Source organism: Rhinolophus hipposideros (assembly GCF_964194185.1).
Source record: "Rhinolophus hipposideros genome assembly, chromosome: 5".
In the NCBI taxonomy this organism is placed as follows: Eukaryota; Metazoa; Chordata; class Mammalia; order Chiroptera; family Rhinolophidae; genus Rhinolophus; species Rhinolophus hipposideros.
The window spans coordinates 35,939,674-35,962,657 of record NC_138051.1 but is presented as its reverse complement, the minus strand read 5'-3'; the positions used below and the strand labels follow the sequence as shown (position 1 = coordinate 35,962,657).

Here is a 22,984-nt window from a genome sequence, read left to right as displayed (position 1 = left end):
ATTCAATTATCTACACTGCCTTTTCACAACGGGAGGAAAACCCATGGTTTGCAGGCACATCGTATTGAAAATACAGCTACAATAGCAATTTTATACAATTACCATTCTCAAGAAAATGAGTACTCATCTAAACAGTAATTACGAGTTCACAAATTTAAAACATTACACATAATTTTAAGTTATTGGATATACATTGAAATATGTGTTTCAAAAGTGATTTTTCTTCCCCACAAAAGTGCTAACACTTAGGCCAGAACTTTCAGTGTGAATATTTTTGTTTAAAAAGTTAAGACACGTTTTGATCATCATAAGAGTCACATGATTTCTGGTGCTCTCTGGCCTGTTAATAATAAAGTCTTTATTTGGATGGTTTTTTTTTTCACTTAAATTATAGGAAACTGGATATAGGATTTCTGTTGCAAAGCTATTAAAGTTCCAAACACAGGTGTGTGCAGCATTGGAAAAAGAGGTCAGTGATAAAACTTATAATAAATATCAGAGAAGCTATTAGTTTGTATAGCATTGTCCACTCAAAGATTAAGTCAACCCTGTCTGTAATTTCCCATCAGTCTGTCCTTTTAATTGGAATAGCAATTTCTATTTTCATGATCTGAATACTCAAATGTATCCAAACATCTTTTTAAAACTTTGGTTTATAGCTCCTGGCAAGTTACAAATGTCTTTTAAATTCATTCTACTCTAAAAAGTGGCAGCTTTATTCATAATTGCCAAAACTTGGAAGCAACCAAGACGTCTTTCAGTAAATGAATAGATAAACTGGTACAGTCAGACTATGGAGTATTTTCAACACTACAAATAAATGAGCTATCAAGCCAGGAAAAAACATGGGGGAATCTTAAATGTACATTGCTAAGTGAAAGAAGCCAGTCTGAAAGGCTACATACTGTATTGTTACAACTATATGACTTTCTGCAAAAGACAAAACTGTTGGAAACAGTAAGTAGATCAGCAGTTGCCAGGTGTTTAGTTGGGGAACGATGAGTATGTTTAGGACAGTGAAACTACTCTATATGATACTATAATGGTGGTGCATACTACTGTACATTTGTCCAAACCCAAAGAATATAGAACATCAAGAGCAAACCCTAACATAAGCAATGGACTCTGGGTGGTAATGATATATCAATGTAAGTTCATCAATTTTAATAAATGTACCACTCTGGTGGGGAATGGTAGAGGCTGCTCTGGTCATATGACTCTTGCTCAAACCCCTGACAAGAGATACATATGAGTATTTCATTCATGGTAAGACGCCAGTTTTGGAGAAATAAAATTATAAAATGTGCATAATATGTCCTTAAAGAAAATCTGGAAAAATTTACAGCATGATATCATCGTGGCTATCCCCTAGCAGCAGTTAGAGGTTACCTTTATTTTCTACTTTTATAATCATGAACAACAATAAAACTACCTAAAATGACACAAACAATCCAAGCTCCAATAATAATCACTTAATAGTAAATATTTACCTAGCACTTACTATCTGTCCAATCTATTTTGGGTATTTGGTTAAAGTTACTGTCTTTAATTCTGGTAATAATCCTACGAAATGGTGTTATTCATATTATAGATGAAGAAACTAAAATTTCAAAGGGGTTTAAAGTCACTTGCATCATTTCTAAGTAACTAAGCAAGGATTTAAAACCCATGCTGTTCTAGTTCTGTTCTGCAATTTAAATAGATATGAAAAGAAAGGGAAAAAGTCGTTCTTTACCCCTAGTTTCATTTATGTAAAAGTAAACATTTGGAGAAAATATTCTCTATTAATTATTTTTCATTTTTATAATTTTGTGTCTAAAATGTAAGCCCCCAGCATCTACTGAACAAACAAGATTCCATAATCATGACTCCCCCTACTGCAGAGAAACAAATCTCAAAACCTGTAATCCTATTTCACAAGATAAAATGTCCACCTTGACAACATACCCTTTATGTAATGCCCAATACCCCCCAACACCCCCAACCCTAAAATGTTTAGCAATCCAGTACAGCTGAAGGAATACCTGTACTGAAACTTAGGAGATGCTTTTCAACTGTGATCAATACTGGATTTAAATCAGCATCATGGTTTTAAAAAACAAAGACAGCATACCATAAGGCCCTTACAAACCTACAAACCCTGGTCCTTACTTGGAAGAAAAAACAAACAATGGCAAAATAAAAACCATCACCAAACAAATTTTAATCATCATTGAATTATAACCTATAAACTTTCATTTCCAAAAGTCTTAATGAATAAAAGATTACAGTAAAGATGTATAGAAATCATTTCCCATTGATATTGGGAAATAGGCATAGATAAAACTTTTCAAGCGTTTCCAAGGTCTGAAAATGCAAACTATTCTATCACCACCTATCCATCTAAGCAAGGGTAAGTAGCTTTTACATGGACAGGCCTGGAGTGAATCAAAGATACTATATAGGGCTTCTTGAGCAGAAAAAGGAAATACCGTGTTTCCCCGAAAATAAGACCGAGCCAGACCATCAGCTCTAATGCGTCTTTTGGAGCAAAACTTAATATAAGACCCAGTCTTATTTTACTACAACATAAGACCGGATCTTACCTAATATAAGACTGGGTCTTACATTAATTTTTACTCCAAGAGACACATTAGAGCTGACGGTCCGGCTAAGTCTTATTTTCGGGGAAACACAGTACTTAATGCACGTAGAGTAAACCCACACCTATTCCCCCCAAAATGTATTATAATAGAACATGTATGGAATATTATGGGCCATGTATAATCTCAATAATGCCAGTGTCCACTGGAATATGACAATTCAGAAAGCATCAAGGGTCAATTACTTAAAACAAGAAGTGAAAGCTTTTTCATTCCATAAGTAGTTTTCATAGATAAATTTTAAACAGCCACAAACACATACTCTCTTTACCCTCTAAGAACTCATGGTATGTACTAAAGGAGAAGGTATACGGAAATGGGTATCATGCAGTTCAACATAACTGCATGAATATAAACTGAGTGTGTGTGCTTTCCTTTAACCAAAAGATGAATGGGGATTAATTTTTTTCTTTATCCATAAATATCGAACCATTTTATTTCTCTAAAGCATGAAATTTAAGCAGTGATGAGATATCGAACCATTTTATTTCTCTAAAGCATGAAATTTAAGCAGTGATCTAAAAGAACACAGATCTACACAGATGATCGAGCCTTTTAAATTTAATTAAAAGTGAGCATCAGATAAACCCAAACTGAGGAACGTTCTACAAAATACCTGGCCAGTACTCTTCAAAAGTTTCCAAGTTATGAAAGAAAGACTGAAGAGCTGTTTCATATTCAAGTACAATAAGGAGACACGAATACTTAATACAATATGTGATGCTGGATTGTATCCTGAACTAGAAAAAGGACATTAGTGGAACAACTGATGAAACTTGAATAAGGTCAGCAGATAATAATACATCAATGTTAATTTCCTGATGTTAGTTAGATGTTAACATTTTGGAAAGCCAGCTGAAGAATATATGGGTATTCTTTGTGTATTTCTTCCTACTGTTTTATAGGTCTAAGATTATTTCAAAGTGAGAATAAGTATGTATGTGTATACAATGTGTGTATATATACTTGGGGTGCCAAAAAACATATACACATTTTAAGAGATGTTAACACTTTGGTCAATGTTGCTCAAACAGTAGTTCGCTGTAATGAAAAGTGTCTGAACGCTGATGGTAACCACTTTGAGCACCTGTCTTATTGCAGACGTCAAACGTTACCTGTATTCAACTTTTGTTATCAGTATATATTAATACAGTTTTTTCCTTTCTTAAAATGTATATACATTTTTTGTTTCTTCGGCACCCTCTGTATATACACACACACAAACACACATGAATTTTCTAAAGGAACACACAATGAGAAAGACTAGCTTATGCTTAATTTACCAAAAACTGCCACATATCTTTGAATGATAGCTCAAGATATCCTAGGCTGGTAAAAGGAAAGGACATGTTTACATAATCCCTTCACTGCTTCTTCCTTGCCCGGTCACCTATCAAATCTCCAAGTTTTAGTACAAATAACTGAGAAGGGAGAAAAATTGTAGTTAGGTAGATTCATGACACGTTATTTGAAGAGTCTAGAACCGCAATTGTGTGTATCTCACCTAAAATGCCGCTTAGTTTTCCAATCAGAAATCTAGGCTGTTTGGACCATTTATGTGACTTAGAATCTCATGTGCTTACATTAAAGCCTAACCCAACTGGGCTAATCAGTTACAAATTACTCATTTCAAAGCTCTTGCTTAGTAAAAAAAAATAATTAAAAAAGGAAAAGATTAAAGTCATACATATCCCATAAATAATAAAATACCATTCATAAATAAATTTTATTTATAATACATACAAAGCTAAAGTTATAAAGATTCAGTTCACAATATTCACCTGATTCTTAGCTCTGAGTTGTTGACACATAATCTTTTCCCTTTCTTACACAATCTATCCTGCCATACAAACTTCAAGGTAAATCAGAGACAGTTAAGACTGTAGCTACTTTGTCAAATCATAAGACTACTGAGCTATATGTAAAGTTAAGCAAAACTCGTAAAGATGCCTCTTCAAATTTCAAGTCTGAATCTCAACTCTGTCATTTATTAGCTTAATCTCAGAAAGCCTCAATTTCCTCATCTGTAAGTGGATGTAATAGTATCTACCCAAAAGGATGGTTGTGGGATTAAAAGAATTCACATAAAGTATTTGAAACAGTGTCTAAGCACATAGTAAACAGTTAAAAAAATTAGCAAAAAATCATTACCGGTTACAGAAAATGCAAATCAAGACCATAAAGCACAGTTTTATACCCATTCTCTTACATTGCTGGTAGGTGTACAAACTGTAAGTACGAGTATGTTGGACACAATTTGGCATTATCTTGTAAACTTGAAAATTCACAACATAATCTTGCAATCCAATTATTTTACTGCTAAATATACACTCAGGAGAACGTTTAACTCAGCTGTATCGCAAACATTCTAAAAATGTTCACAGTAATAATGTTCATGATAGCAAATACCTAGAAACAACTCAAATACCCTTGAGAGTATCTAAATTGCGGTAACTTCACACAATGGAATATAAGGCAGTGCAAATGAATAAAAAAGTATACAAAAAAAAAGATACATCTTAGTAATGTACTAAGGAAAAAAAAAATAACAAGTCCCAGGTGTTGACATGTAAGTAACTACATTCCTTTTATAGAATTCAAAACCAACCAGACATTGTTTAGGCATACTAAACAGTCATAAAACTTTTACCCCTGTGTGATAACACTTTTAATATGAAGGGAATGGTAAACACCCAACTCCTGTTAGAGTATAACGCTTGAGAAATCAAGGGAATATGACAGATGCACATTTTAGATAGATATTAGTTATTATGTCCTGATTCTTAGATTATACTGTAAGTGGGTATTTGTCACGTAAATAAAAAATTAAAATAATAGACTTCAGAGATCCACACATACACTAATGACAGTATGAATCAAGATAAAAATTAGTTCAATTCTGTGCACCAAACGGTTTTTTTTAATTTAATTTAATTTTGTTATAGTTGACATACAATATTATATTAGTTTCAGCTGTACAACACAGTGATTCAATACTTACACATTAATGAAGCAATCACCACAATAAGTCCACATACAGTTATTATAATATTATTGACTATATTCCCTGTGCGATACATTACATTCTGTTACTTGTTTTATAACTGGTGCACCAAACGTATTTTAAAAAAAGGATTGAGGGTTAAGTATAATCTGCTTTGGAGTGAAGGATTAAATGAGATAATTTATGTTTGACAAACAGCAAAATGCTTAACATGTTAGCTACCATTCAAAAAAATGTCACGATCTATTAGAAACTATTACAAAATAAAACACATTTTAAAATTGAAAATCACTTCTCATTCTAAACCAACCTCTTCCCTTTTTGCCAAAGCGCAAACCTTACCTAAAAAAGACTGAGAATGACTCAGCAAACTGGTGACACAGCAGAGCTCCCGATTCCCTATCAGTCTAATTCTCCTCCTACCGGATAGGCCTGTCACAGCCTTGTTTTGACACTATTACCTTCATCAATTTTTTGCCTTATATGTGTGTCATGTATATTATCCAAAAAATGTTGTTCCTAAAAGGACAGGTTTTAATCCCTATAGTCAATTTAAAAAAGCAAAACTATCACAAGCCATAGATAGTAATCACAAAATTTAATAATCACAATCACAGTATTGGCTCCTCTATCAGAGATTGAGATTGATATTACTCCTTTCTTATTAAACACACACACACTCATTAACATTTTAACTTAATTAAAATGCAAAAAGTACTAAGAAAGGAATAATCTGTCAATTTAATTTAATGCCATGTCTGTGATAAAACTAAAATTATTTTACATATCAGGACAAGTTCCACACTTTGGAAAAAGATACGCTATCTCAAGCTAACTCCTTATTTAAAAAAATTTGAACTTTCTTCAACAAATCTGCTCAGATTGAATAGAAAACATATCATTGTTTTAAAAAATTTGCTGGGATTCAAGATTAGAAACTCTCAGGATCTGTGCTATCCAATACAGAAATCACTAGCCGAATGTAACTATTTAAATTAAATAAAAATTAAATCTTTTTTCCTTCAGTCCCTCAAGCCACATTTCCAGTACTCATTAGCCAAATAACCACATATTAGCTGCCATATTGGATAGCACAAACGGAAGGAACATTTCCACCATCACTGAAAGATCTATTGGAAGCTTTGCTTTTGATTGTCAAAGGATTCTAATAAGGCCCAAATGGTAGCAAATGGAAATAAAGAAAATTGTAGCAGGAAAAAGAAAAGTATCTTTCAGCAAAGTAATATAAGCATTTTGAAAGAACTGTGAGAGAATGAATTAAAAGCTAGTAGTGCAAATATTTTTTCTTTTTCTACATACAATTCCTTTAGAGTTTGATGATTTGAAAGGCTAAAGATGTACTAAAGCAGGCTGGAATCCCTCCCCAACCAAGATGATAAGATTACTATTGCAATTGAGGAACTGACTTAAAACTCAGAAAGAAAATAAGGTTAAGAGACTGAGGCCATGTCTGAAAGCATTTTGGCAAAAACAGTCCTTATTGTGTACCAAATACTGTTTCAATATATGAGCTTATGAAAACTCTTATAATTACCTTCATTAACAAAACAATAAAGAAAGCACACTCAAATAATATACAGAATATTAATATCTATCTTTTAAAAATAAAGAGTTTTGTATAATGAATTCTCATTTATCACCTCATGACCACTTTAAAATGTTTCAGGTCTCCCCCTGCTGCCTACATGATCTCAACATCCTTGTGAATTTATGGTTTTGTTACAACCAATATTCTTAAAGGGCATTTTCCAGTTCATTTGATACACTCAAATTTTCAAACTGATTTTAACTATGTAGATATTTTGCAAAACTTCCCAATATGTAGGTTATATAATATATGTAGATATTTTACATAACTTCCCAATATGTTATATAACCTCTAACTTAGCTAATACTCCTTGTACAGATCTCATTTATCTCTCAAAACAAGCCCAGACATTTCAAACCTAAGGGCTATGTTCATTTTCCTCAGCTTTCTTCCTCTCTCTAAGGTTCAGATAAAACCTTTTATCTATCTGCCTTCTGCTTTATGTCCCTTTTTATATGCCAGTCGTCTAGAAAGCCTCTTTTCCCTACAAGTAAATCAAAACTCATGTAGATAAATCCATTTATAGATAATTTTCGTGCAAAAGTAATTTATAGATGGGAAAAGATTACTGTCTTCATTAGCACAGATGCTCAGATAGAAAAAGATCTGCTCTAGGTCATATAAGTAAAGAGCAAAACTGAGATGAGAATCTTAGTTTCCTTTTCTACACAGCACGGAAGAGTTCCTAGAGGCCAATTAGCATAATTGTATTCTTTCCAAGAGAGGGAATTCACTGTCTATATAAATTGTATGATCTACCTGAAGTTTTTACAGGAACAACAAATTTTAAGATCCCTTATATGAATTTTTTTCCCTTTATAATACCTTTAATATGAATAAGTGCACAAAATTTCTTTTTTGGATGATTTCCCACTGTCTTCCAAATGTCCTACAATGTGATTATATTGTTTTCATACTTCAAAAAGTTTATACTAATCTTTGCCGAATCTATGTGCTCCTATTTTCTATTTGAAAATGGCGGGCTGGCCCAATGGCTCAGGTGGTTAGAGCACGGTGTTCATAGCACCTGGGTCGCCGGTTCGACTCCCACATGGGCCAGTGGGCTGCTCCCTCCCCAACTAGATTGATGGCAATGACTTGATTTGGAGCTGATGGGTCCTGGAAAAACACACTGTTCCCCAATAAAAAAGTTTAAAAAAAAAGAAAGAAAGAAAGAAAATGGCAGCTGTTATAATTACAGCGCACAATCATGTCTTTTTCTCAGGAGCACATCCTGAATGCACCCCAAAGGCTCACTCTCAAGAGTACACTTACTCTCAGGAATGTGCCACGTGGGCTAGGAACACATGATGTCAAAGGATAGACACACGCAAAGATTTCATGGCTAAAGAGCTTTCCATTTTTTCCTAATATAAATAAGGAAAAATATTTCATATTGGAAATGCAACTACAGTATTGATTAGAATGCAATATTCACATGAATCTTTGAGATAGTTTACTAGATTTCAAAATAATTATATACTTTTTAAAAGCTGCATTTGGGATATATTCTCTTATCTTTCAGGGCACTTCACTGAAGAAATCTGAGAAGCAATGATGAAACACTTATTATCTATAATCTAGCTACAGCAATTCAAATCTGAATTCCCCTGCGATTCCTTACAACTTGATCTTGAAATGTACTCCACTGAGGATCCTATACCTTTTAGTATTATCTTTTATTTCATGAAATAATAAGCTGAACACAAATGTAATCGTCAGTATATCAATAAAGAGATAGATCCTTAGAAGGGAACATCCCATATCCTACACTGTAGTTTAGAACAGAGGGTTTTTAACTGCAAGGATCTTGACCAGCATTACATTTTTATACAGAACAGGAGCACAAAAGTCAGCTTGCGCCATCACAGTTAAGTCTAAGTTGTTTTATGAAAGAGTGTGTGTGTGTGTGTGTGAATGCACCCATGTACATACACTATGTCAAAGGCATAATGTGTTTGCTACTGTCACAGTCAAAAGTTTAAAAGCCACTGTTTTAGGGCACAGACTTGCAACCTTTACCAGCTGTGTAATGTTTGCCAAATTACTTAACTTCGCTAAGCTTCAGTTTCCTCATGTTTGTAAATCGGGGTAATAACAGAAGTAACATTTAAAAAGGCTGTTATGAAGACTAAATCCATAAAATGATTTTAAGACAATGCTGGTAATTACTCAAATATTAGCTGTCATTTAATTATGTATCGGGAACTATATAAAAAAATGACAAGGTACTTAGGAACAAAAATGGAATGTAAGAACTATGAAAATGAATTTCACTTGTAAATAATCCAAAATAGAAAGTCAATTTTTGGAAGCAGCAATTTATATCAAGAATAAAAAAATAAAAAATAAACCACTTATATTCTTTGACACAGTTATCTCACTCCTAAAAATTCATCCTAAGAAGTTAACTGAAAAGAAAAAATTATACACAAAAAAAGATGCTCATTACAATGTTATTTATAATAACAAAGAACTGGACCTAAAGTGTTCACTAAGATGACAGCTATGTAAACTTACGGTACAACTTGATGAAATACTACAGGTATTAAAATAACGATTAGTAAAAAAACTATGTGTAAGTATAGAAATTCTTTATATTAAGTATATCAGGTGAAAATTAATAATAAATATGTGTACGTACACTACTAAAACAAAGTAAATATATATATACATACAGAACCAGAAGCAACTGAAAATTGTGTTGGGTTTTTAACTGATTTCTTTCTGTTTTGATGTAATTATTGCTCCTTGTCTTCCCCCAAACAAAAAAAAGTCAGTGTCTTCCTCCATTCCAGCGTTATAACACTGACTGGGTAGCTTAGAAACAGCAGAAATTTCTCTCTTCCAGTTCTGGAGGCTGGGGAGTCCAAGATGAAGCCGCCAGCATAGTGAGAGGGTGAGGGCCTTCTTCCTGGTTCATAGACCGGCTTCTCAGGGAGTCCTCACATGCTGGAGGAGGACAGGGAGCTCTCTGGAGCCTCTTTTTTATGAGACACTAATCCCATTCCAGAAGGCTCCCCCCCCCCCATGTTTTAGGCACCTCCCAAAGGCCCCACATTCTGATACTAGATCATCTGTGGGTTAGGATTTCAACATACAAATTGGGGGAAGGTGGGCACAAACATTCAGACAGTAACAGTCAGTAAAAAAGATTCAGCTCAGTTTCACTGTTTTCTTCCCACTACCTAGCTACATCAATGTGAGACAGGGCAAAATGCACAAATGAGAAGACTAAAGTTAGCCAGTAATTGTAAGTCAAACTTACAGCCTTTTATTTCATGTATGCTGAGGCCTAGTACCTATTATACAAGTTCAGACTCTACAACAATGGGGTCTATATAACATCTTTTATTCTTTTCCTTTTGGGCTCATTTAGCAGCTAAGTTTGCTCTCTCCTGAAGTATCAAAACTAGGAAACATTGCTAAGGAAAACTAAGAGGTTAGAGGCTGGCTCGCCTCACTCATTCACCTCCTGTCTTTCCACTTTCCTTTTAAAAATGATCATAATACAAAGTTGAAAAATATCTCGAGTTGATATACTTATTCAAGTTATTTGTTATATGTTATTAATTTTTACTCACTTAATTAAGTTTGATTTATTTGGCTCAAAAAACCCTCAAGAGAAAAAGGATATGCATTTTCAACATCATGTTTTTGTTCCTGATTTTTGTTCATTCAAGATCTTGATTCACAGGTACTTCACATTCATTCCTAAACCAAGTTTCAGCAGTTACGTATCTAAGGCAGTTATTTTTGAATTAACAAATTAGTCTCAGAATGAGGCTAAACATCAGGCTAAATCAAAATATTAATAAATTTTTGCTTTAGTTGTTGATGACTATAAAATGAACTAAACATAATCTTACAGACCTTTTGCTTTCCAAATTAAAGTTAACAGACTAAATCAAGAGCAATGAATTTCCAACTAGCAGATCTAGTCTATCTCACCACTAGGTTCCCTATTAATAGATCTAGCCATTAATAGAGATCCTAGTTTGATTACAGTTGTATAAAATTAAATCTTTAATAAGCTGAAAAAAATCTTCCCCCCTTCTCGCAGATTTCTGCCCTCCATACAACGAATGATATTTGAAAGCTCCTGCATTCGACTCTGAGAAAGATGGCTTTTACCACTGAAAATGGAGATATCAAATCTACTTACACTTCCAAAATATGCTCAGATATTAAAATCGCTTTCATTAGCAGACTCTAGAAACATACTCCTTTTATAACTAAATAGTTGTATTAAATATCAAACAAACAAAAAACTGTCTAGAGCTAAGTCTTTGCTCTATAGTGCCTTGCCTAACACTTGTTATATCTATCTCTTCACTCAGTGCTTGCTCAGAACATGGACAAAAATGTTCACAATATAGAGATTTACATTCTTTTCTGCTTGTTGAAATTTTTAGATTTTGAGCTTTTCTGAATACAAATTTTCCAACAGGTCATTAAACGTTTTTAAAAAGTAACCCTACCTTCAGGCTAAATGAAAATGAGCACTGATTATTTCATGAACATAGCAGAGTACCTTTTTTCTCAAGAACTGAAAGTTCTTTTTAATATTCTCTTATCTCTAATCAAACAATGCTATTGGGGGAGGGAAGATTACATTTATCTTAACATCCCTCTGAAGCAGGGACATATTATCCTGGTTTTACAGATGGCGAATCAAGCACAAAAACAGGTTATGTGCTTTGCCAAAGTTTTAATGCAACAGTCAGCAGTAACCACAGAATCGTGTTAATTGTGAACACTAAGTTAGCATTAGAAATTTAATTAGTGAATTTTGTTTCTACAAACATTAAGATTGGAATACTCAAAGAATACGAAACCTTCCGTCGAGGACAATTATTTGGATAGAAAGAGTCCACATCTTGGTTAGCCTCTCAGAAAAACCTTCAAGTTTTGATTCACATGTCTATCTTCCCTTCTACTTTCTAATTCTCAACATCCCTCATTCCTGATAGGGCCATTATTACATGAGATCTTATCATTTCTAATACTCTCAACACCTCCCAGCTAAATCCTTCCCTTTTCTTATCCTCCTCTTGGACTCCGTCCTCTTCAACCTCCAATTCCAAAATCATATTCCTGTCCCTTTAAATTGTAGAGGCAGATGCCAACATTCATACTCCCTCCCACTCTGAGTGGCTCATCCCACACGCACATGAAGTACACTGGTGCTGGATCGGGATTCCTCTCCACCTCGACTCCTGATACCAACCTAGCAACTGGAACAGCCACATTGTTGACCTTTTTAAATATCCTAGCAGATCCTAGCTCTTCTACTCCAACAACCTGTTTTTCCTTTAATCTTCCCTCATCTGTCATCATTCTGGAGTCTGTTCTCTGATCAAAATCTATCTTTCTATTTTCCACTTCCACTCTACATGCTCTTTATCAAACTTCCAGTCCCTCAAAACAGCTGTCAATTCTGTGTCTACCATTTCAAGCTTAGTTTTGTTTTTTTTTCTTTAAAATCTAGTCTGGCCATTAAGTGTACGAGGTACAGAGTGGTATAAATACTGTGCAATTTGAAGCCCAGTTCTACCACTTACTCCCTGGTGGGGCTGTGGGCAACTCACTAACCCTCTCTTAAGTCTCAGTAATGTAAACTATGGATATTACTTGGCTCACATGGTCCTTAGGATTGAGTCGGACAAGCAGTACACAGTTTGACAGACTCCTCTTTCCTGGGCCTTAAGGGCTCTACCAATTACCCATCTTTCCTTTTCTTTTTCTTCCTCTTCAGCCCCAACATCTCATCCACCAATCTCAACTCCTATCTTGGCCAAATGAGTATATCTTACTTTTTGCTATCTCCACTTCATCACTTTCCATTTTGTCTTTAACACTCCCTGTGACCTCCCCTACCTCTCAAGCCTTTTCTCTTCTGGTGTCTCTTCTTACTCTCCCTTAAAAATGCTGTTGTTTCACTATTCAGTTTTCCATTACTATCGAATATTCTCCTTGAGCAATTTTCCACTAGCTTCAACTATTACAGATGCTGAAGATGTCACCTCTAACTCTACCCTCTTAATCTTTTTTGGGTACCAAACCTGTCATTAAAATACTTTATGGGACATTTTCTACCATGATACCTAGTATGCACCCACAAATTTAAAAAAAGATGAAAATTGATTTATTTTCCCCATAAAAAACTTCTCTGCCTCTTCCCACTTCATTTAAAAGCATCCCTGCAGCCCAAATTTAAAATGCTGAAGTCATCCCATCCTCTTCCTACTCCTTCTTTCATATCCACTCACGTAATCATACTTACTGGAAATCTGAACTGCCTCAAAAATTCATCCTCAACAGTTCCAAATGCACTATCTCCAGCTGCCTTTTTTTTTTTAAACCTTGACTATTTCGTCAATTGGAGTTCATTTTCTTTTCCCTCTAATCAACTGTCCAAACAAGCCCAAGTATTCAGCTTTCTACACAAATTTGACTTAAAATGGTTCCCCACTGCCTACATGACAAAGATGTAAGCTGGGGCACAAGAGTTATCCTGAAGAGTGGCGGAGGGTAGCTCAAAGAACAAATTTTCTTTGAATGCTTAAAGTTTTATCTGAAAAAGTAATGGGAATCCTGTTCAAAATTATGAGTACTAACCAGTTGAAATAAATTTTCCTCAACTTTTCAAAAAAAGTTTTGACAAAAAGTTTCTAGGAACTTCTGTCGTGTTCATCTTATGGGTCTCATGCTCCAAGCCTAGCCATCACCCTTTTTATCCCAAGGTTGCTGATACACAGTAAAGCACAAATCTAGACTAGTTACAAGCCCCTAAGACTTTATCTTCTCACCTCTCCTCCAAACAAGTGTATCTAAAAACCTACTGCTTTTCTTCAAACTTGCCTCTTCTCCTCCTATGCTTGCTTTTGTTTTATTTACCCCCTTTTTGGAATGCCCTTCCCCTACTGCCCTCATCTCTAGCTAACTCCTAAAATGCCATCTCTTTTCTGAAGCCTTCCTTCACACGGATTCACACCCTGCCATCCACCCCCAGATAGAATCACCTACTGCTTAAGCCTGGAAGAACTTCATAAGCAGAGCACTCCACATTTCAGAGGGATCCAGTTCCCTTGTCGGATAGTGAAAGCAGTTATCAGGTTGTACTTATCTTTGTATCTCCAGGGCTAAGGAAAAGTCAAGTGCCTAGCAGGCACTCAAATGTCACTGAACCGCAATTCTTAGAAGAAAAAGTTACTAATAGGATCCATCCTGAAAAACTGTAAGAAACCCTTATGTATAATTCAGCAACTAAAATTCTGAAATGCTTTCACATATTGTATTAAGGGGGCAAACCCAGAATTGAACCTTAATTCCAATCTCAAAATATCAATGTAATTCACACACACACACAAAATGTTTGGTGACGTTCTGCCAGTTACTAAAACATTTTGATGTGAAAGTTACGGTAACTTTGAAAAGGGGCATCAGAAAAGTCACAATTCACTAAATTTCATCTAAATGTTTGGTAATCCTTTCATAGGACACCAATACAGAGAAGCTGTTAACAAATACTGCGCATTTGTGAAAGTTATCTCTAAATGTGAATAAACAAACGAGATGTGTCTAATCATATGCAATAGTATCATTAAATACTACCAGGAAAATAATTACATTCTAATTCCAAGTCACAATGGTCTTTATTTAAATTATAAACCTTGTTGTACAGATAAAAGTTAGAAATAAACTTACAAAATTGATCAGATTAAAATTTAATTTCCAATTACTCTTGAATTTACTAAAGCTTATTCTCTGCACTCTAAATGTAGAAAGAAAATGCCTTCCAATGTAATTCAAAAATTTTAAACACAAGGAAATTTCCATAGTCAACTCTATATTTATGAGTAACAGGAATGATATATTAAATGTGGCTTTCAGAAACAGAGAGAGTATTACTTAGGATTCTAGAACGCTTGAACTAAAAGAAATCCCACAGTTGATCAAATCCAACACTCTTATTTTAAATCAGAAAAATTAAAAGTCTAAAATTCTAGGGAGCAGAAATAATCTATATTTATGAACATTTATATTATAAATATATAAATTTTGAACATTTACTTCCACACTAAGGGCAGAGATTGAATGACAATATTGCATTTCTGGCATTTATTACGGTTGTATCATTTCTCTCCCTTAATCTTCAAATGTGATAAACTACATGGATTTTCTCATGTGGATCCATTATTGCAATCTCAAGATAAACCCAGTTTAACTGTGAGGTTTTGTTCTGTGTTTAGTTCACTGAGTTGGGTTTGACTTGCTCCTTCTTGAAAATTCTCAGCTATTATCTCTGAATATTTCCTCTCCTCTATTATCTCTTCTTTCAGAATGGTTAGTTGTATGTTAAAACTTGTTCATCTTATCCTTCATGTTTCTTAATCTTCCTATTTTGTATCTCTATCTTTGGGTTCAGCCTTCTGGGCGTCAGTATAGCAAGAGATTTTAACCTTTTGTACCATGGACCTCTTTGGCAGTCTGGCCAAGCCTAGGGCCCCCTGGTCAGAACAATATTAAAAGCTTAAAACAAAATATATAGGATTACAAAAGAAATCAATAATATTAAAATAAGTATCAAAATATTTTTAGTTTGAAATAGTAACAATATATGTGCTTTTTTATTAACATATTAAAATATAAGCCCTAACAATGGTTTAATAACTATAATAATTTCAAACTAGTGATGACTATAACAAATACTATTTCAAGATATCTATAAACACTGAACAGCAATTGTACTATAAGAAAAAAAATCTAATTTCTATGGTTGTTATGAGTTGAATTACATCCTTCCAAAAAATAAGTAATAATAATGTTGCAGTCAAACCCTGGTACCTCAGAAAGTGACCTTATTTGGAAATAGGGTCTTTGCAGATGTAATTAGTTAAGAGCAAGTCATATTAGAGTAGGGTGGGCTCCTAATCCAATATGACCACTGTCCTGATAAGATGGCCATGTGAAGATAAGGAAATACACCAAAAACACCATGTGATGATGAAAGCAGAAAATGGAATTAAGCAGATGCAAGCCTAGGAATGCCAAAGTTGCCATCAACCACCAGAAGCAAAGAAGGATTCCCCCACTAATATCAGAGGGAGCATGGCCCTGCCAACACCTTGATTTTGGACTTCTAATACAGAGAATTGTGAGACAATATATGTCTATTGTTGTAAGCCATCAGTTTGTGGCATTTTGTTTACAGTGGCCCTAGGAAATTAATACAATTGTCATCACAAGTACTTCTAATTCTGCTAGTTTTTTTGGCATTTCCTTCAATTATCAATGGAAACAAGTTTCAGTTAGAGATTAGTGAAAACAGTCTGAATTCTCAGAACTCTATGTCTAAAGCAATTTTAACACCTCAGTCTAAGATCCATTACTAATGAACTGTTTTAACAAAGTAACGAACAATGTTTAAACAAAAACACATCAATTGATTTTTTTTTTCATTTCAAACCATTCTGAGCGCCACAAAAATCAACATCTTGCGAGTTTGTAATTACTTTGGTTCTGGATTCTAAAATGAGACGCCATTAAGATACAAAATTTGTTATAAACAGGAAACTAAATCTAAATATTACAGAATGAAAACATTCATTATCTGCATTAATTTCTTAAACTAATGAAATATACAGTTATCCCTTAGTGTTAGAATAACATGACTTGTATGAATAACCAAATGAAAAGACTTACTTTTTTGGCACTTCTGGGTCAATTAAAGAGTGAGGGCTGGTATCTTGTTAGTGTAAGAATTCCTCTTAGAACTAAGCAGATCGGTATTTAAGCCCAACAGCCTTAAAAAGAGGCTTAAAAAGAACAGTGGCAAGTTCTCCAAATGTGATGTATATATTATCAAAGACATATGGCTATTAAGTCCAAATTAAGAAAATCTTAAAAGATTTTCAAACATACCAATTGTTTCCAAACTTTTTATCTTGGTTCTTCTTAACTCATGCTTTTACTTCATCATCCTACCCTCTACTAGAAGTCTTTTACTTGCTTAAATATGTCAAAAACAACATAATAAAATTAATTTAAAAAACATGTATGTAAAAAAAAACATATATGTTACAAGTCTAGTGACTCACAATGTGTGATCACTGTATTACTTTAGGGTAATTTAGCACAGGAAGGCCCATATAATGCTTAGTTCAAGCACCTTCATTATAAATAAGCAAATGGAGGCCCAAAAAGGCTGTCACTTGCTCAGAATTACAGAATAAATTAGTGACAGCTAAGACAGAAAAGCATTTCCCAATTCCAAGTCCAATGCTCTTTACACTATATTGTACTGCATCGTAACGGTTGGTAAGGTTGGTAAAAGTTACATATATTATCTCCAAATGCCTTTTGTATGATCATGTTAATTCTTTTTATGATACAGTGTTTTTAGTCTAGTTCCCCAAAAGCAACCTGACAAGTTTTGTTATTTTCAAAATCAATTTTATTTTACCGTCCAGTACATTTTAAAAATAGGCACAAGATCTCATTTCCACCTTCAAAATGGGCAAAAATATTTTCAGAGAACTAGACAGACATTGTACGGTATAAGCATTCTCATACACTGAGTTTTTCTTACCTAGAGGGCAATTTGGCAGAAAGAATAATGCAACTTAAAGTGTGTGTCTCGTTTAACTCCATCCTAGACTATTTCAAAAAAAAAAGTAACAGATTTGGATGAAGACAGAACTCAGGATCAAATGTAGCAATGTTCAGAAATAACAAGATATATCCAACAATAGAGGAATGATTAAAACTAACGTCTGTTATATATACTGACTATAATATAGCCATTAAAAATTATGTTCTAGAAGATATTTAATGACATAGGAAAATATTCACAGTATATTAAGCTATGATAGTATCTACTATGCAACTCCATTCTGTTGAGAATACACGTATATACATAAATTATATAATACATGTGTAAAGCATTTATCACAGGGCTTGGCACATAGTAAAAATCAATAAATGAGTATGATTCATCACCATCATAGAAAAAGAAAGGTTTGATTATATACTAAATGCTATCTGAGTAGTAGAAATGCAAAGAAATGATTACTTATTCATTTTAAAGACCATTTGTATATTATGTAAAATAAACTATTATTCTTGCATGGAGGGAACTATTTTTTAAACTGGCACTTTTAACTCAGTTCCAGTTCCTACTAAAGGTTGGAGAAGAAAATCAGACTTTTACGAACACTTCCTCAAGTCTGGCATTGCATAAGACAAAATCTTACATGTAAGAGATCCTTCAGTAATTCTTGATTAAATATATACTCACAATAACCTCTGGGAGCTATCTAGCTCTCCACACAGAACACTGTTTTAAAAAAAATAGAGCATGTACTAAAGGGTTTCAAAATGAGGCCTCAAAATCCTTACTGGATTTTACCACAATGACTAGGAAAGGTTAAGGTTTCTCAAGATACCGGTGATTTTCCTTTTTTTAAAAAGGTTGAGATCAGGTGAAAAAACAGAGTGTTAAGAACATTGTCTACTGTAATTAAATTCCTATTGATTGTGGCTTTAAAGAAAAAAAAGGAAAAAATACACGTCAGGATTTTATAAGTAAAATCCACATTACATGGCAGTTTTAAACTACGATAAGGCTTTTATTAGGGCTTTAAGCGTGCCTGCCATAATCTGTCTCTTTTGTTTCTTCATAATACATGTGATTATAAATAAACTGCCATTTCAAAACAGTATATATTAAAGATGAGATACATAAATTATCAGAATAAAAGCTATGTCCCAAAGAAGTTCACTCTTTGAGGTTTAGCTAATGCACAATATTGGATCTGATAAAAACTGATTACCAGACAAACACATCACTTTCTAATATAAAAAAATTTTTAAAGTAAAACCAAGAGTTTGTCTTCATGAAGAGTTAACATCAAATAGCAAAATATTATATGCTAAAACATATTATTCTTGTCCTACAAAAACACCTTAAAGCTCATAGGGAATAACATTAATAAAGCAGGATAAATTTGTGAAAACAGAATTGTAAGTCTGGGTGAGTGAGGTAATTTCCAAGTTGTCCCATACTAAGTACATTTAAATTTAAAAAAAATAATAAGGCAATCCTCCCAGTAAAAATTGCCATTTGGTATTTCAAACATCAACATTTTGGGGATTAAACCACTGGGAATATTTACTCATTTTTCATGTAACAGCAGTATCATTCACTGACATCACTACACCAAAAACTTGCACTCCCTATTTGTCCATGGCAAGTCTTACAAAAAAGAGCCCATTTATAAACAATATATTTTACACATGTTAATTCACATTCCCTCATTTGTTTTTCTATTAGCTGCATCCAACAAGGAGGTATTCAATATATTACTTTAAATATGGTAATTAGGCCCTTCCCACCTCTAAAATAGAAGTTGACATTTTGATCCAAGCTCCTTTCTTAAAAGATACCAGTAAAAATTATCGTCATTTCCGTTCAGAATTTTCAGCAGTTTTTCTCCTAACTAAGCGTTCTCTGAGATACAGTACTTCTTGATCTCTCTGAAAGTAGGTCTAATCTGCGGAAGGCAGTGAGACAGAGTACTGCACTGTGAATGGACAGCCAGGTATTTTATGAATGGAGGCGATCACGTGATCTCAGCACCTCCCCGAACTGATATTTCCCACATAACTGTGTCAACATTCTGAGAACAGGGGTAGTTGTTTGTGTCAGTGCGTATGTTTTTGAATTTAACCTGTAACTTCGAATTCCCCTGACTTCCCGAACTCAAAAATCTACACGAAGACAATCGAGTTTCGAGCCTTTTTCTTAGGAAATTCTTTCGAGATGTCCAAGGTGATGGATGTTTAATTATTTTTTTTATGAATGAAGAGTGTGCTATGCAAATGAGGGCGATTCACAAAAAGGGAGAACATGGCGGCCACTTCTGATTCTAGACTGCACTGACACTGCAGCAATCTACCTTCTCCCACACCCGCTCATCACAAGAGTGTTTTGGGGGGGAGGGGAGAACGGAGAAACGCTGCTCGGCATTTCTCAAGCTATTTTATGTGAAACAGGCCCCGGCGTTGGACTTTAAAGGTCTCTCAAAAAGGTCTGACTCGAGGAATGCACTTTATTTAAAGGACTAAGCCCTCGCTCACTGTACTCTTTCCAACCCTTTCAACAAAACTTGAACTTAATTACCAGAAAACGGTTGCTAATAGTCTGCGTGCAATTAAATCCCCGCCTCAACAGAAAGTTGTCGTCGTACCATGCATGTATTCCTCTAGGCAGCCGTGACGTTAAAGCAAAATACGTAAGAGGCACAGTATTTCGTTTGGGAAACATAAAAGACAGGCCAAATAGAAACTTTAACCGGGATGGTCTAGAAGTTAGTCGATGAAGTCATCAACATGTTCAGCAAGGTAAACACTGTTAAAGCAATGTAAATGGTGTGTTTTAATATCGCTGAAGAATAAAAAATGAGCGTTCCAAAATCCTTCCCTGCTCGTGATAAAGACATATCCCATGTCGGCAAAGGTAAAATAGAATAGTTCAACGTCTCCCACACTCCATGTGTCCTTAATCCTATTAAATCCTAAAAATGTTTCTCCAGCCCTATTTTTTACAAGAATCTTACAGGTCATAAGTTTAAAAAAGGAGGGGAGGGGGACGGAGGCTTAATCGGTATTAAAGAGTCACTGACTCATCGAATTAAGATTCAAGAGAGTTTGCTGCAGGAGGTGCTCCCACACATTAGTTTCCAAGTGAAATAGCTATGAAGACAGCAGGATGGAGATTCAGGGTATGTTGATCGGGGTGCTACAGGGAAAAAGGACAGGCCACAGGTCTTCCAGGCGGAGGGGTCATTTCTACCCTGCCTCCATCCACCCACATCACTCCATCTCCTGGACGTAAACCTGCCATCCCACCGCAACACTCAATACCCTTCCCCAGAAGAAAGCAACGAAAAGAGGGGGTGGGGTGGGGAGCGGGGGGTAGGGTGCTGCCATTAAATAAAATGGCTAAAGCAACCCAGTGTTATCTGCAGAACAAGATGCACCGAACTCGGTAGGGCTGCAAGCTTTCCGACGCCCAAGCCTCGGAGGGGCCTGGGGGACCGCGGAGGAAGGCTGGGTGGGTGGTGGTGGTGGGGGGGAGGTAATCAAGATCAAGGAGGCGCTTACTCGTTGTCAGAAGTCGCCTTCTCCTCGCTCATCTTTCCCTCACCGTGATCCGATCTGGAGATGGAGGAGCAACAGCAGGCGGAGAAGCAGCAGCAGCACCGAGGGGCCGGAGGCAGAGGCAGCCGGGGAGGCGCGGGGGCAGCGGCTCAGGGGCCTCACCATGGTGGACGCCTCACCCGGAACGGTGCCCCCCCGGCCGGGAACCCCAGCCACCCCCGCAGGGGGGTGGCGGCAACAACCTCGGCCGTGGCGACCCCAGCCTCTTCCCTCGCCTCCGCGCCCCGCCAAGGGATCCGAGGAGGCCGGGTGGCAAGGGGAACAGAAGGGGGACTGCGAAGGCTGGCTGGAGAGCTGCTCCTCTGGCCACTGGGGTGGAGCGAGGCGGGGTCCGGCCAGGAAGGAGCGGGAGGGCGGGCGGAGAACCCGGGAGCAGAGGCGGCGCTTCCCTCAGGGATGCGGACAGGAGGAAGCCGCGATCGCCTCGGCGGGGGCTGGCGGGGGGTTGCCGAGCCCAGGCTCCGGGCGGCGGCGGCGGCGGCGGCACGGTCCTGCCGGAGCCCACCCCAGCATCTCCCGCCCGGCCCCCGGCAGCGAATGGGGCGGCGCTCAGGAACCAGCAGACTCGGGCGAGGGGCCTCGCGGCGGCGGCGGATTCCTCCAGACACTCCAGCCGGGACGGCTCCACCAGGGGGAGGAGGGGGCGGCGGGGACTGTGTGCGGCAGGCGACCCGATCGCCCCCACCGGGCCGGCGAAGAGCGGGAGCGTCCGGGGAGCGGGGTCCCGAGAAGCGGCTTCGGCGCGCGGAGCGCGGCTGCAGGCTCCCCGGCCGCCGGTGCCCACCACGAGCTCGGCGGGCCGGCTCCTCACCTCCTCACGCCCGCGAGGGGAGCCGCGAGGGGGGCGGCGGAAGCGCTCACGCCGCCCGCTCCTTCCGCCGCCGCCGCCGCTGCCCGAACCGGGGGCGCCCGCGGGAGAAGGAGGCGAAGTAGTCCCTGGCGACTTCTCCGGGCCGCCGGCTTCCCCGCGGGCCACCGGGAGCGTGGGGTGGGGTTGCCGAGCGGGGAACCCGGGCCGGGAGAGTGTGTGCAAAGGACGAGCAAAAGCTGCGGGCGCCGGGCGAATCACTGCAACTCGAAGTCGTGTGCAGCATAGCAAGTTTCAGGAAAGTAGTTCCCTCCTCCCTTCATTTCCCAAATCGTTGTGGAGCCTCGGAGCGGGGAGAGGGCGGGGGAGGCGGAGGGATACGCCGGGCCCCGTGCTCCGTGTGCGTGCGCGCGCTCCAAACTCTTGGCACGCCGCGGCAGGGGGCGGGGGTGGGCGCTGCGCTGGGAGCTGCTGGCGAGGTTGCATTGTGGCGGCGCGGGGCGCCCCGTCACTCGCTTTGGAATATCCGGTTGTTTGAACGAGCAGGCTAGAATGACAGGGTGCCCAGGGAGGACATTGCAAGAAGCTGCTCTGTTCTGCCCTGCGTGTGTGTGCGTGTGTGTGCGTGTGTTTTCTTTGCAGCGCAAAGAATGGAACTGGCATGAGTTCATCTTTAGTTGGTGCGGGTTAAAGGA

General features: G+C 37.2%; 1 protein-coding gene across 1 annotated transcript in view; it reads right to left on the bottom strand.

Annotated features, from left to right (window-relative positions):
• SPRED1 (sprouty related EVH1 domain containing 1) overlaps positions 1–22,627 on the bottom strand; it is a gene marked incomplete at its 5' end in the record, with an annotated part of 112,792 nt that extends 90,165 nt beyond the window's left edge. Inside the window, one exon of the mRNA XM_081050027.1 lies at positions 21,425–22,627. Within this exon, the coding sequence (XP_080906153.1) occupies positions 21,425–21,456 (32 nt within the window). The remainder of the gene's footprint in view (positions 1–21,424) is intronic.
• Between the last annotated feature and the right edge of the window lie 357 nt (positions 22,628–22,984).